The 15,039-nt window shown below is 42.9% G+C and overlaps 1 protein-coding gene across 1 annotated transcript; it reads left to right on the top strand.

Annotated features, from left to right (window-relative positions):
* The first annotated feature begins 9,762 nt into the window (after positions 1-9,762).
* Positions 9,763-14,218, top strand: LITAFD (LITAF domain containing). Its single transcript, XM_075164935.1, has 4 exons — positions 9,763-9,868; positions 12,068-12,133; positions 13,287-13,446; positions 13,919-14,218. Exons 1-4 carry the CDS (start codon positions 9,763-9,765, stop codon positions 14,025-14,027), a joined length of 441 nt encoding a protein of 146 aa, XP_075021036.1. The 3' UTR covers positions 14,028-14,218.
* Positions 14,219-15,039: the final 821 nt, after the last annotated feature.

Here is a 15,039-nt window from a genome sequence, read left to right on the forward strand (position 1 = left end):
AATGATAGTATGTATGTAGTGTACAAAGTGCTGAACCTTAATTCTTGCCAGTGAGGCAAATTTGAGCATGTGCTCTGTACCTGGTCCTTCAAGTCCGGATGAGAGAGGCAGGTGATGTGCTTTCACCATTAACACCATCCATTAAAAACAAATCATCTATTAACAACAAAAATCTCAGCTTCCAAGACTTTCCAAGTTATGGTGACAAAAGGAGCATGAAAACTTGGAGTGCTCGACTGTTCACTCTCCTCTTTCTTTACCCATTCGCAGTTTCTCAGCCATACCTTAGTCCAAAAACTATTTTGCTAATTGCTGTGCAGTCCTGACCACTCAAGGTCAGGGCCTTCCTGCACTGCTGCAGCTATTTCTTGGGTAAGACTTTATTTGCGCAGGAGCTGAGCAAACAGCATGTTTTGGACCGGCAATGCGAGCCCCCCAGGCAAACCCAATGCATGATGCTCTCTCCTTGTCGGGAGCACTGCGGGTGGGCTCCTGTTGTCGAGAACAGTCTTTGCACAAAACGGTTTTGCAGCGGGTTTGGATGAAGTGAGAACGATCCTTACTAAGAAGTTCACGTGGCCACCGTTATACTCAGAGATGCCAAATCTGTGGTATCTGGGGGAGGTGTTTTAGTTTTTGTCTTTGTTTCTCACCATCCAAATATATTTTAATTGGCAATAAATTCAACTAGTTTTCCCCAAGTTAAGTCTATTTTGCCTGTGATGGTAATTGGTAAGTGATCTCCCTGACTTTATCTCGACCAAAGAATACTTCCATCTTATTTTCACCCTGTGTCCTGTTGAGGAGGAGAGTAAGAGCGTCTGGGTGGGCGACTGGCAGCTGGCCAAGGTCAACCCACCAGAGACAAAGCATCTATTTAACAAAAAGTCCAGTTCAGCCACAAACCTAGTTACCAAGAAGATCCCAGCTATGATGTCAATGGTTACCATCCTGCATAGATATCTTTGCTGATCTAAGCACAAACATTTAATTGGTCAGAAAGTTAAAGTGATCATTGACTTCAATAATAAAATATCAGAGCCCCGTATACAACTGTACCTATGGCTTTTCATCATTCTCTGTGATGGTTTGTATAGAAGCACAGTGGGTTAGGAGATACACTTTTCTCTCCGTTATCCTCAAGTTATTCTTGTGCTGCTTCTAATTGTCTTCATCTAGCTTTCAGGTTAGCACAAAGTAAAATTTCTGGGATATTAGAAAACTATCCGTGAAAAAACCCTGGTGCAAGCCTGTCACACAACATTCCTTTTGCTGCAGAGCAGGTGTGAGCAGTAGGCTGGGACTGTGGGCGAACTGGGGTAATTATACACTGTCTACCAACCTGACTCGCTTGCATCTTCAACTGGATACGCTACTGAGGATGACGGCAGGTCATGTCACTGGTCATGTGTGCTGCTTTCTTTCCTAGACACAGCTGCATTGCAAAGACATGGATGAAGTGATCAACTTTTGAAGCATTTTTGCTCCCCAGATTTGCCAGAGCTACCTAAAGGTAAGAGCTTTCAAATTACTTGGGATCAATACTATGTTACTCCTTAGGAAATAAGGAAAGGGAGGTGGCAAGGACTAAAACAGTGAGCTCCAGGAGTGTCACAGCTGTGGCTCTCGGTTGTAAATGTTAACTCTTTATGATTAAATTGTCAAGCTTTCAAAATCTGCAAGCTCTCTCTCATGTTCCTAAAATCTGGAGGCAAAGATTTTTCTCAGGATATTTTAACTTTCTCCTAGAACAGATCAGAGATGGAAAATAGGAAAACTAGCTTTCTGATAAGGTGAAGATGAGAACAGTAGTAAGAATGGAAAGTCAAACTAATGCACCATAGGAAAGGGCTTAGCTCACACATAAAAGCAGGGCACACACCTGCTTTCTTCAAATGAATGTTTATTCATAATAACTTTTTAAGAGTTGCTAAACCAGGTCCAGATGCTACATGACACGTTACTTAAGCTGTTCTATCAGTTTTCAATTGAAGGACAAGTTATGGACATTATTTTTACATGGGTATAAATGAAATGCTGGCTACCTACGATTCAGTGCTGTTGGTAAGGGAATGTTAATCCATAAAAGAATTAAATGAAAAGATGGCAAACATCAAATTTTAAGGTAATGATGAAGTACTGGAAACAATTGTGCAAGGCTGCCCTCAATTCTGAGAGCTAGAAGGGAACATGAAAGACAAAATTGTGTCAATAAAGGACAGAGGCTGAATCTAAACTTGGCATTTCCTATCTTCTGTTGTTTGCTCAAGTTTTAAGACAAGGCATAACCACGTCACTGCAGAATGGCCGCAGTGTCTCCCCAATACAATGTTTCCGTATACAACAGAGCTGAACAAAACCAAGACTAATTAATTTGCTCATCGTCACTGTTGCAGAACAGGAACTGACCCCATCTTCCCCCTCCCCCCCCAGTCCAGGTTAATGCACAAACCACTGGCCAATACTTGCTTTTAGTGGTCAGTACTCTATTTTTGGAATGGTAATTAGGGAGGAACAAGTTCCAATGCAATCCCAGGGCCCAGCTGTGCTCATCCTTCAGAATAAGGGCCCTTTAAATGTGAGTGAAGTTGGTCATCTGAAGGAAGCAAGGGATTATACATCAAACAGTAAATTAAGGAACAACATTTAAGAGATGTATCTGGTTTGCATCAAAGGTTAATGTGGAAATCAGTGATGGAGCTTATTCAGTATTTTAATTAATAACCTTGACAGAAATATAGGAGCAGCTAATAAAATGTATGAATGAAGAAACAAATTATGGAAACAGAAAATCTATTACACAGAATGAGAAAATCTAGAGAACTGCTGTGACAGAATTCGTATGTATTATAACGCTACAAAGCAGTGCATTTAGAAAATTGTATCAGGAATTTCAGCTACAAGCTGGGAGTTCATTAGTACAAAATGACATTGGAGAAGAAAGACTTACTGCTGGTTAATGACAGCATAAATACAAACCATCAGCACTATTTGGCTGTGGAAAAGGAAAAAGTGCTACTGGATTGTTCTAAAGACAGCATTTCCATTAAATATAAGATGACATTCATACCATTATACAGGCTGAGGACAGAGCTCATTGGCCACTCATGGCCAAGAAGGATGAATTCACTGTGCAGAAATGAGAAGGACTCAGCAAGCTTGCTTGGCCCTGTGAAGGAAAGGCTGCAAAGAGACAGGAATGTTCTCTGGCCTGTCTCGAGGAGGGAAGGTTTTTCTATAAAAGCATGATGCTGGCACAATAACAAACAGGGATAAACTACCATGAATAATTTTAGACTAGAAGGTTTGTGAAAGTTTACAGTATTTTGAACTGCTTCAGAAGTGAGAGCAACAGGAGCGGTAAATGTACTAAATTATAGACCGGAGCTCCCTTCATGAAGGAATAACCTAACATAAACGTCTGACCCGGGACAGGACTGGAAAATCCAGGGAGTCCCTGCCTATCCAGCAGCCTCGTGAGTCCATGTAGGCAGGGCCAGGCTGCCGATCTGCATGCACAAGTGCTGCAGCTGCCTCCGCAAGCCCAGTAACCGGGCGACCAGCCCTCCGGGCGCACATCACCGCAAACGAACACGGGGTTGCACTTTTAAAAACAAAACAAAAACAAACCCCAAGACCTTCCAAATCAGTTTGCATCTGTGTCACCGTTTACAAAACCATGAAAGAGAAAAGGTTCTCTCCAAAATGGAAAAAGCAAAGAGCTCTTTCTTTCTCAGCAGAGCTCAGTTCACCAACATTTCAATCTCCAGTGTATGCTTCCTCCTGATTTTGTGAACAATGGTTATGCTCATTTTACTCTAAACTTCCATGTAAGCCACGGGGACGTGGATTACACATAAATACCTCCCTTTCCACACAAGAGAAGGGGAAGCAGTACCTACACAGTGACTTTCTGGGTTCTGCCCAGCTCCCTAGCTCAATGACAAAAACATCCTGATGACTTCAACAGATGAACAACCAACTTCTTCCACTGACCACTTCAAGCAGCAACCTTACATATTGGCTAGTGAGCCAATGCAGTCAACAGATAAGCCAATGGAACCAGGTGAAGAGTTTGCGACAAGAAATATGGTTCATATCCAGTTGAATCCCCCATAGCTACATCCTCTCCATTTGAGAAAAGAAGCCGGTAGCCTGATACAAGCTTAAAAGCCAGAATAACTGTAGGATTAAAAATGAAATTCAGGAGTAAGAATGGGGAATTGGCAGAGCATCCTTCATCTCATTGAAAAGGTTGTCTACTTCAGACATTCTGAATACTTTTTAATGTCCAACTTTTAATTTGCTGCCGGCAGTCATCTCTTTTAGCTTCTATTTTAAGAGTAAGAATAAACAAATACCCGAATGCTGCCCCCAACTCTTTGTTTATCTGTATTAGAGCTGGAACTATTCCTTCCTGAACATCTGAAAAGCCTCAGCACATTGTGAATGTTACCATAAATGACCAACTCAGGGCTAAAGGGAAAAGATCTCTCCACTGAGGAATTCAGTGTTTCATTGCTAGCCGAAAACTAGAATTAACTGCTTCAATAAAGTAAAACAGAGGCACTCAATATTGTTCAAGCCACAGATGCAATTGCATGCCAGCAATGGCATTTTATAGTCACTCTTTAAAATAGCAGAAATTGAAATTGTCTCAAACGCAGCTGGGAGGGCTAAATTCCCAAGAAAACATTAAACTAGTGATGACAGGAGAACAAGAACACGTTACAGCAAACTGAAAGCCTTTGGACTAGTATCCTACAAGCCAACAGATCGCTGGTGAAAACTGCTATACCTCCACATGTCCAGGAAATCTGAAGATCGCTTACTATAATGTTTTAACATTAATCTTCCAAAAAACAAAACTTTTGAATGTATTATCCTATCTTCTTCAAATACCTGGATCACTTAATGTTTCTTCCCAAATTCCATGCTCCCTTTTTTCCATCTCTGAACCCACTCTCGCTGAAGTCAATGGCAAATCCCACACTGACATCAGCCGGAGCCAAGATGGCGATTAAACACTTTTCTTATAAAGTCACTGCTTCCTGCCCTGCCTAAGATTCTGGAGGCTATCCTGGTACGTGATGTGATAGCCAAATATGATAACCTCCTGCCAGATGACATGATACTGATCCAGCCTTTATTGCCAGCTGTAGTACAGACAGGGCACAGAGACAGCCCTTTGCAACTTTAGTCCCTGTCACACATATCCAAGTTGTCCCTACATTTTCCCCTCCGCTCCCAGAAGTGCTAGGTATTTTGTGCTGTTACATCCATGTCTGGGTCTTGGGAGCACCTCCACTGCTTCAACTGGAATAGAGATGCCAAGCACTTCTGAAAACTTTTCAGAAACTTCATTTGGAGTCTGCAGTATGAGACCAACAATTAACCTTCTTGCTAAAAAAAGCCTCAGTTAAGTAAAAAAAAAAGATTAGTAAATCTTGATAAGCTTTCACAGAAGTACCACATCATTTTTTAACTAGGTCAATCTACTTCTGAGGAAGAAGTACAACAGAACAGAATACCGAGGTAAGGGAAATGTTACCTGGACTCTGATACACACGCACCTGCCAAATCCCACCTGCCTCCTCTCCTTTTCAGAATATAATTTCTGAATCTGAATGGAGAAGAATTAGTACTGCAGTGAACTTCAATTTTCAAATTAAATACTTCAATACTTTCAAAGTAAATACTTCATTGGCACAGGCTCATAAGACTAAAACAAAGATGCATCAGCACTCAAGTAATGAGATTTTTGAAATGACTGGCAGGTAGCTCCCAGTTTGTGTTCTGCTGAGCTATACCGAGGTCAAAACAGACAGGAATCCTGTGGGACTCTCCAGGCTCATGAATGCTTCCATTTCAAATACCACAAGGTCACCTTTGAAGAAGTGTTTGTGGGAAAAGCATATTTCCAATGAACTTGAAATCAAACTGGAAAAAATATTTCTGAAAGGTGAAAAATGATTTGCACAGACGGGACTGTCCTCTGCCCACCACTGCAAACATGCAGCACCCAAAAAACCTTTCTGAAAAATACCACAGAGAGGGAAGGAAAGTCATCGTTCTCTTTGCAACTATTTAAACCACACATGGGAGGCCAAATGACAACTCTGTCAGGACGCCTGAGAAGATTGTCCTCCGTGTGTCTCGGTTTCCCCTTTACAAAGCACAAGTGACAGTGCCTGTGCCTCTTTGCAGGCACACGTTGAACTATTCTCTTCTGTGGGATTATTTAGCTGTCAGGGACATTCGGGAGAGAACGTGCAGAGGTGTGGGTGAGAGCCAGAGAGCAGGGCCCTGCTGTGGAGTTCCGCAGTTCAGCAGCTTTGCTTGGCTGCATGACGATTGCTCTTCACACCAGAACAGAAGTGCCTGGAGCAAATCCAGAGGAATATGATGGAAACTGCCGTTGCCCGTTCTCCCCTAGGAGGAATATGATGGAAACTGCTGTTGCCCGTTCTCCCCTAGGATATGTCCTTCCTGGAACATAAAGGCTTTGTCCTTTCCACCTTCCTTTCCCTGAATTGGCTCTTTGTGTATATGCCTCAGGGTGTGATTTGCTTTTTTTTTTTTTTTAAAAAAAACCACTAATTTCCATAGGACTTAAAGTGAGCTTTATTTTCCAGCGCAAACCGATTATACCCATATGTAGAAGAGACCGAGACTTCAGAGGAGAGAAGGCACAGACTTGTTTCGGTGTCCCTGGGACCATATGTTTCTGCCTGCAAATCAAGCGGTTCGCAGTTGCTTGAGTCAATCCTGAGCGCTCCAGATAAACCAAGCCCTCACTTCAGGAGCACACAAGGGTCTGCTCTGCCCTCGCAGAGAGCTCCGTTTGCTCAGTGCGACTGCAGAGAAGACAACTTACATCACCTCCCTAGCTATTAAGTGTGGGCCTCCTAGATGTTACTGGTTTCTGGAGGGGAGTTTATATGACATTTTCCTAGTCTTCAGGAACTGCTGCCTGATATTCCTCCTTACGACTTTTTCCTACAGGGCTCCTAACACTGTCTGTTCTCTCCCGTACTCTCCTCTCCAGCAGATTATCGTGTCTGAGAGAGGAGAGGAAAGTCTCCAGCTCTAATCTATGGCAATAACACTTACAGGTTTGGGGGTCACAGTCCCAAAGAACTCTTAGGCATCACAGGCATGGTTGCAACCAAGAACTGAGAGTAACCACTTATAGGCCAAATGAAAGGGTCTATTGAGTTGCATAAAACGCCCTAGAGAATGCTTTTCCTGGACCTCCGGACTTGCAGCACTCAGGCCCAGAGGGTATCTAACTCCCTGGTACTTTCTCCCAGGTAGACTGAAGCAGCTCCTGCAGAAGCTGAGGCCCAGGTGCCCACCCAGTTGGCCCAGCTCATCTGCTCTGGGGCAGGTCCTCCATCACAAGACACAGAGGTACTGGCAGCACCATTAGAAGCGCATAACAAGACACTGAAAGTGAGCAAATTCAGGGCACCAACTTTATCAACAGCCTACGGCCCACAGCTTCTGTGCTTGACGGCTCTAATAGATCAAACACAAACCTGGCATCCAGTGGGACCCCCACGCTATTCCTGGTTCTGCTGCTGATTCACTTCTGCATCTCTTGTCCTATACATTTAACTGGTGATATTATACTAATACCTCACTGGGTGGAGCAAGGATTAGTCAGAGTTCGCTTGCATTCAGCTGTTAAACTTGCAATGCTCTCACTATGTTAACCATTATTATTCCCTCCTACTCTGTGCCTCATGACAGGCCTTTTGCCTGGGCCTACAGTCACTGGATGAAATTCAAAAGCCCTTTCCTCTTTTTCCTGTTTCACAGTGAGTGAGATGAATTCAGCAGAAATGTCACCCGAACCGACACCACCCAGTATTTAGCGTATGGTGTTTAAGTATCGAGATAGCAATAAGCCAAAAACTTGAAGAGACTCCCTATAATTTTGCCCACTGATCCTTGTCCCAGGGAAACAGCCCTTGGTCAACACCAGCTAATGCAATATTGTCTATCATCACACTCGTGAACCCACAGTTACCACTGACACACTGTCTGTCTTCTCTGCAGATCATTACTCTCCCTTGGCTCTCATAGCTTCATCTTACCCAAGTTCTCTTGATTCTCAGCTTTCCTTTTTTCTTCTCAGTGGGATCCTCATAAAGCTTCAACAATGGCCTATTAATACCTCTGACATTCCCAATCACCCGTTTTAGCTTCTTTATAACAAGTATACTGAGATGCACCTTTCCCCATCCCACCTTCTCCAATCCATACATTACCAATTTTCTCCAGCATCTTTGGCCTTAACATGGCCAATGCTGTATTTCTGATTTTTTCTCCACACCATCCTACCTATTCTCTTTATTATTCATTCTGCCACCACTTTCCATATCACCTTCCATTCATCCCGATCCGTGAAAATTACATCACTTCTTCCCTAGTGATATTTTCAAATTCCTCCTTTTCTTCCTCCCTAAAAGGACTGATGCTTTACCTCAGCAGTACTAATCCCCCCTCTTTTGGCCTCCCCCATACACACTGCCCTCCAACACACCTTGAAAACAGCCTGGTGAGGCCATCTTGCCTTGTTCAGCAATTTCTATCCTACTCCAGTTTGACCTCACATATTCGGGCAGCTTGTGCTGACTTGCCGAATGTTACATTTCCCAGTCTCTATTTGTGTATCCAAGTGTCTCTTAACAACATAACCCCTCACTTTTGCATGACTAGCAAGTAGGCGAGATGGGCACAGTCCTGATCCGAACAGGGAAGGCGTCTGCACAGCGACATAGGACATTTAGCTGCAAGGAGCTATGTGGAGTTACCTGAGCAGCCAGTAAACCTGCGCCAGACTCATTTAGCAGCTCCTCACAAACATCTTCGCTCCTTTTCCCCCAAAACTGCCCTTCCTTGCTGACCTGCACGAAAGGCTGTAACTTTCTCTGCAAAGGACTCCTACGGTTAACGTTAGTAGGAAATCAACCAGTTAATACTGGTTCAAGGGACAGCTAGGAATAATTAACACCATTCCATTTACAGTAATACAAACACACATCTCCAGCTGTGTCCTCTTCCTCCCACTCTCCTTTATTGCGAGGAACAGTTCCTGCTAACACCTCCAAACACACATATTTTGTGGCCTGATCTTGTTCAGAGCCTCAGGCAGCACAGTCATATTTAATAATGATCTTGCCCAACAAAAGCCTGTCACACTAGCGATGAGACAATAGTTTCACAGCACAAAATTGGTCACAGTAATGATGATGATCAGGTTGCACAATAACCAGACGAAAGACAGATCCGAATTGCCACTGGTTGCACTGTTGCAGGCTCTGACTTAATGACACATGAAGGTTTTTCACAGGTGCTCCAATGCGTGCTATTCTCCTCCTGGATTATTTTGACAATCCACAGAAAAAGATTAGGTTAACTTTTCTGCAAAGGTAACACTTTCAGTCACGAGTTTATACACTTTGAATAGTGTGTTTTCTGGGGGAACATTTTTAGCTTTCCAGCACAAAGAAATATGTAAAGATGGTATTTTGTGCTCTCCCTTCCCATCTTCCTCATCGTGAAGTGTAACAGGAACTGACTGCACTTAGGTCTATAAAAAAGCCAGAATATGAGAACTGCTAATTTTCCTCTAAGTGAAATCTGAGTGTGAGAACTAGGAATTACAGAAGCAGGCATTGACAAATACAGGGCACTAAAAGTCACTTACAGTAGATTTTATTTTGCACTACTTTTGGCAGGTGAACTGCAGAGATGCCTAGTGAGAAGGGACGTGTGGAAATTCCTATGATTATGTACGAACCGCACCGTGAATCCTACATGCAAGAACCCTCTGCACCGGAGTACTGCAGCCAAGAGGGTAAGCAGGCTTCACCGGGGGGCTGGAAAGAGGACCCTCTCGGTGGCTGTGAGGCAAACGCTGATAGCTGGTTTCCAGAGCGTAACTGAGCCAGCTCATAAGGGGCCCAGCTTTGCCAGGGCATGATGGGTTTAGAAAGCGTCTGTGCCAGCATATAAAACCCAGGGTTGGGGTAGGCAAGCTGGTAGGATCTCCTAACAGAAACATCACTTAAAATGGCAAAAAATATTTTTGTTGGTATAGTTAATTTTTCAAACAACACATGCTTTATTGGAAAAGGAATTGCAGTTGTATCTCTATAATAATTTCATATTCCTAAGGAGCAAATGTTCAGCCAGCAAACTTTGTACATGGACGTGCTATGTCTTGCTTAAATTGTAATCTAGTTTTCCAGATGACTGGCCTTTTCCCAAACGCTCCTGCTGCCCAGAGCTGCCCTCCCTAGATGAGTCAGTTCTGCAGCCAGGTTCTATAGGGACGAACAACTCCTCCCCATTGCCGTCTCATGGGGAAACACCATGACTGAAGTGCTGACAATTCAGCGCAACGACTGCAGGCGAGCACTGACAGCTGCTGCTCTGTGGGTTGGCTTTTCCCTCTGAAACCAGGCATTGCTCTCACACCTACACAAACATCTCACAACACTCCTTTGTCTTCTACCTGTTCGAGCCCACACTCATTGAAAGACACACTGAGATATCAGTGATTTTACCTTTGTTACCTTCCTGCTATTGAGGAAATTGCCATTCACCAGGCAATACTGGAGAAAAAAACCAGAATGGGAGGTCAGAAGGTGACTAATAAGGCTAGATGTGTCAGTACTGGGCCTCTAAACTTGACTCATTTTCAGAGCATTTTACTCTGATCAGCTCTCTCTGTAAGTATTTTTCTCTTCAAAGACCTCTCTGGCCCCATTTAAACTCAGAAGAGCTTGCAAGAGGTTGGGGAGAAAAAGTCTCACTTGTAAGCTACTCAACCAAGGGACAGGCACTCAACACATTAACACTCAGCTGCAGCGTCTTGTCCTTGCGCAGGAAGCAGGTCCTTCACAAAAACACATCGAGTGATAACTCACTTGTACTAAGCACATTCCTCTTCTAGATGAGAAGGAAATTCTTTACTTCTTAATTTCTTACAAATTTGTTTTTCCACAAATAACCCCCCCTCCAAAAACCTCCCCCCCCAAAACCTAAACACCCCACCACCACCATTAAACCCAAACGCCATTGCAAATCTCACTTCTGGCAAGCCATTCAAGGAAACACTGCTAACATTTTTTCAACTTTGCCATTGTATTTTGTCTCACTCTGGGAAATTCCAGTTTTGTATCCCATTTTGTATACCTGTGGGCTTATTCCCTGGTTGGACTCACATTGTTTCCGAAAGGCTCGAGGGCGCAGGCGGGACTCCCACATCAGGGCTGCTCTGCTTGGGGGTGAGGGCTTCTCTGACACTGTGCGGCTTGACCAAATAAGACTTCTCGTAGGGACTGTCTCCTGCTGCATACCAGTCTGGTAGTTTGATACCACATCCATGCTAGCTGTAAAGTTTTATATATTAATTTATTTTGAATGTATTTTTGAATGTATTTTTTTATACATTCATTTATTTCACACTCAGGTAGGCTGACTGCATTCTTAATTTGAAAGATTAGTAAAAGAACTAAAAAAGCATGAGGTGTCTTAGTCACCAGCTTCCCTTCTCCCTTATTCACAACAAAAGGAAAAAGATCTTTAACTTTTTTCTAGAACAAAGGGTATGATGAAATTACTTGGCTGGAAGCTGAGGGCAGATAAAATTCAAACTAGAAAAAAGGCTGTAAATACTAATAGTAGGGGTAGTAATCACTGAAACTAGTTAGAGGTACTTAAATGGAGTTCTTGAATTAAGACCAAATATCATTCCAATGTTATGCTGGAATAGATGCAGTTACTGCCTTTGTGTTGAAAAAACAATTTGGTTTCTCGGCTTATATTATATAGAAAGTGAGACTAGCTAGTCACCGCGGGCTCTTCCGGCTTTAAAAATCCATTAATCAATTCAGTAGCATTTTTTCCCTGTCCTGTACTTCACTGAGCCACGTCAGGCCTCTCCTGCGAGGCACCTCCCCACGCAGCTTCTCGTCAGACTCCAAACGGGGCTTTCGGGAGGCATAAGCTGTATGCGTTTTTACGTTTTGCCCTGTTTTTCTTTGCATAGCAGGTTATGAGTATCCTTCTCCCCCACCTTACAGCTGTCGAGAAACAGCCACCCTTGAGCCACCAGGTAAGTGCCAGGGGACTGTGTTTCTGACAATGTTCGTGTTCTACATGCTAACGAAAGTGAAACGTTTTTAGTTTTAAAATCAACATAGAAGATGGAGTTTTCTGACCCAATCACAAACTAAGAGGCTGGAAAACTTCCCTAGAAATGTTGGAAGATAAACTCACATGAGAGACTCAGGCTCGTTTTTCCAGCATTAGCCAATCTACAGAAGCACCCATTTTTTTAAAACCAGCTAGGAGCTAGGACTTTCAGAACAAATCATTTTAAGTCCAGTGTATTTTGTTATTCCTGTTCTAGTCGCTTTTACAGAAGTGGAGAAGCTCAAAGGAGACAGTGAGGAAAGGCTTCAAAGAACAGTCAAATGACGTCTCTTACAGGAGGGAAGGAGACACATACATTTTTAAAAATCCCCAAGACCAGAAGGCAATTAAACACAGATATGCTATATCCTATCTATCTAACAGACAGTACCTTCCCACTCCTGAAGTTTTGCTTCAGGCTACAGTGTGAATGTACCCTAAACATGTTTTATAATACTTAAATGGTATTTTTCACTGAAAACATTTCTGAAAAAATACCCTTCATGTACCTACAAGGGGCATGCCCCTCAAGGAGGATGACAGAGTCAGGTCCAGACTGAAAAAATATGAGGGAAGCCACAGACTTTACTAACTGGGGACAGCACCAGCATCTGACTGATGACATCTGCATGTTAGAATAACTGCTTTGATTGATTTCTTGTAACTATGGAAAAGTTGATCCAGAAAGCTCCTCTATATCCTTCCAATCTCTTCTTCAGGGAGAACATGCATTCTCATATTATTTTAAACACCAGAAGATAAATTCTCGATGTCAGAGCATATCTGCCAATGGGTGGTGGAGACTGCCTGACTATAGGGATTATCCCACAGGCAATTCCCTGTATATGTCCCTATCCAAATAAATACAGGCTGCTGGTAGGAGAAACATACTGGGATACACAGAACAAGCAGTACAGCAGTTCTTATGAATGTACTTGAAATCAATAATAGTAACATAGGTGCCTCTAGATCAGCCATGTTAAGAACCTATATTCTCCAGTTAAGACTTTCTAACTTGTAAAAGATTTCCTGTGCTTCTAATTTTGCTTCTTCTCATTTCCTCTTGAACCCAGTTTACTTGGTGTCTCAGCCTCCGATCATCGTAGCAGGAATCTTCTCGAGCAAACCAACATCCACAATATGCCCTTCCTGCCGCCAGCACATCACCACACAGGTCACCTACAGACTGGGCAGACTGTCTTACCTTCTGTGCACCAGCTTGTGTATGGTTGGGTAAGCTTTCATGTATACTTTGAACATTCTTCATAGCAGAAGGTTAAAAAAGAGTCATTAAAAAATAAAAGTTCTAGCTAGTGCTTATATAGACAGTTTGCCCTTCTCTACTTGATAAGAAGTCATTCTGTCCATTCTAGAGACAGTCATCGTGACTACAGGGGATGCAAACTTGCTAAATTTAACCAAGTATGTTATTACTTTTCATAAGACAAGCAAAAATTAGTACATCATTGTCTACTTCCCTACTGTAATTTACAATCAGGCTCAGAATCAGACTAATGCATAAGATGTTAGCAGTGAAGATGATTAACTTTTTGGAAGATACTTTAAACATTAAGAGACTTGGGAAAGAAGCGGGTTCATCCAGTGAAGGCAGACAGAATAAGGCAGAGAAAAAGCACAGATGGAGCCAGCAGAAAGAAAAGTCAGTAAACCATTCCATGCATGTCCATCTCCTCTTTGGCTGTAGGTGCTGTTTTGGATGCTGCTTCGTACCTTTCTTCGTGAGGATCTTCAAGGACGCAGACCATTACTGCCCATGCTGCCAATTTCATATTTATAGATACAAAAGACTATAGAAACAAAGTTTATGCAATCAGATCATGTGAAGTCTCTGTTTCCTAATGGCATAAGATTTTACACATAAAACTACTGCTAGGAAATGTATAGGAGTAAGCTTAGGTTCTGCAGCTCCCTTGCTGGTGAATCCATCTGGAGTTTACCATCACATGGACTGACTTTAAAACAAAAAGCGTTGAAGACTAATTCACAAGCGTTACTTGAATTTATGCTCCATTTGAATTGTTGTCCTGAGCTGTGAAGCGCCCAGCCAGTGAGCACTTCCAAGTACGCTCCTCCTCCTCCTCCTCCTCCTCTCAAATCTCCAACCCAGCTGGGACACAGACTCTTCTGGACTTTTCAACCCACCAGTAACCGAGAGGTTTGGACATGCACATTTTAGAGAAGCACTTACCTTCTATGCACTGGAACTGACTGGTCGGGATTTCATTTCTCTCTGCTCTCTTCGTATGGGACCTACCCCTGCAGGGCTGTGGGTGGTACAGTGTAGCTGATTATTTATTAATGAAACACTAAGTTATGAGACTGTCTTTACTGTTACATATGAGGTAAGAAAATAAACCTGTTATTGTTAACAATACTGGCAAAACATCTCCTGCCTGCGTTGCTTCCATGACCTGTTGCATCCAGAGCAGAGACGCAGGTCAGACTGGGGCACCCTGTTTACATTAACAAACCAAGAACCAAAAGGCAAACATATAAAAGAAGAAAAATCAGCAAGCACAGCTTGAAAAAAGTTACCAAAACCACAACACAAGGGCCTCATTTCACCTCTCTGCCTTCCCACTGCAGTGCATCATCTCTCAGACAAGGACTTACTAGGCTTTACACTTCACAGAGACCTTTTACAGTTCTCACCCAAAGTCACTTATCTTGTAAAATCAAATCTCCGTAATTACTTGCCCAGAAGGTGCCTTGACCCTGCTCAACACTGACAGCAGCAGCAGCTGCTGCTGCTTATTGCTGGCTGGAAAGATAAACAGAATAGAAGAAAACCCTGTATTTCAATGC

The sequence above is a fragment of the Calonectris borealis genome, chromosome 16 (assembly GCF_964195595.1).
Source record: "Calonectris borealis chromosome 16, bCalBor7.hap1.2, whole genome shotgun sequence".
Classification (NCBI taxonomy): Eukaryota; Metazoa; Chordata; class Aves; order Procellariiformes; family Procellariidae; genus Calonectris; species Calonectris borealis.

Coding starts and splice junctions, on each gene's coding strand:
- LITAFD (XM_075164935.1), top strand. CDS start 9,763: ATGCCTAGTGAGAAGGGACGTGTGGAAATTCCTATGATTATGTACGAA. Junction 9,869..12,067: donor GGAGTACTGCAGCCAAGAGG/GTAAGCAGGCTT, acceptor TTCTTTGCATAG/CAGGTTATGAGTATCCTTCT. Junction 12,134..13,286: donor AGCCACCCTTGAGCCACCAG/GTAAGTGCCAGG, acceptor TCTTGAACCCAG/TTTACTTGGTGTCTCAGCCT.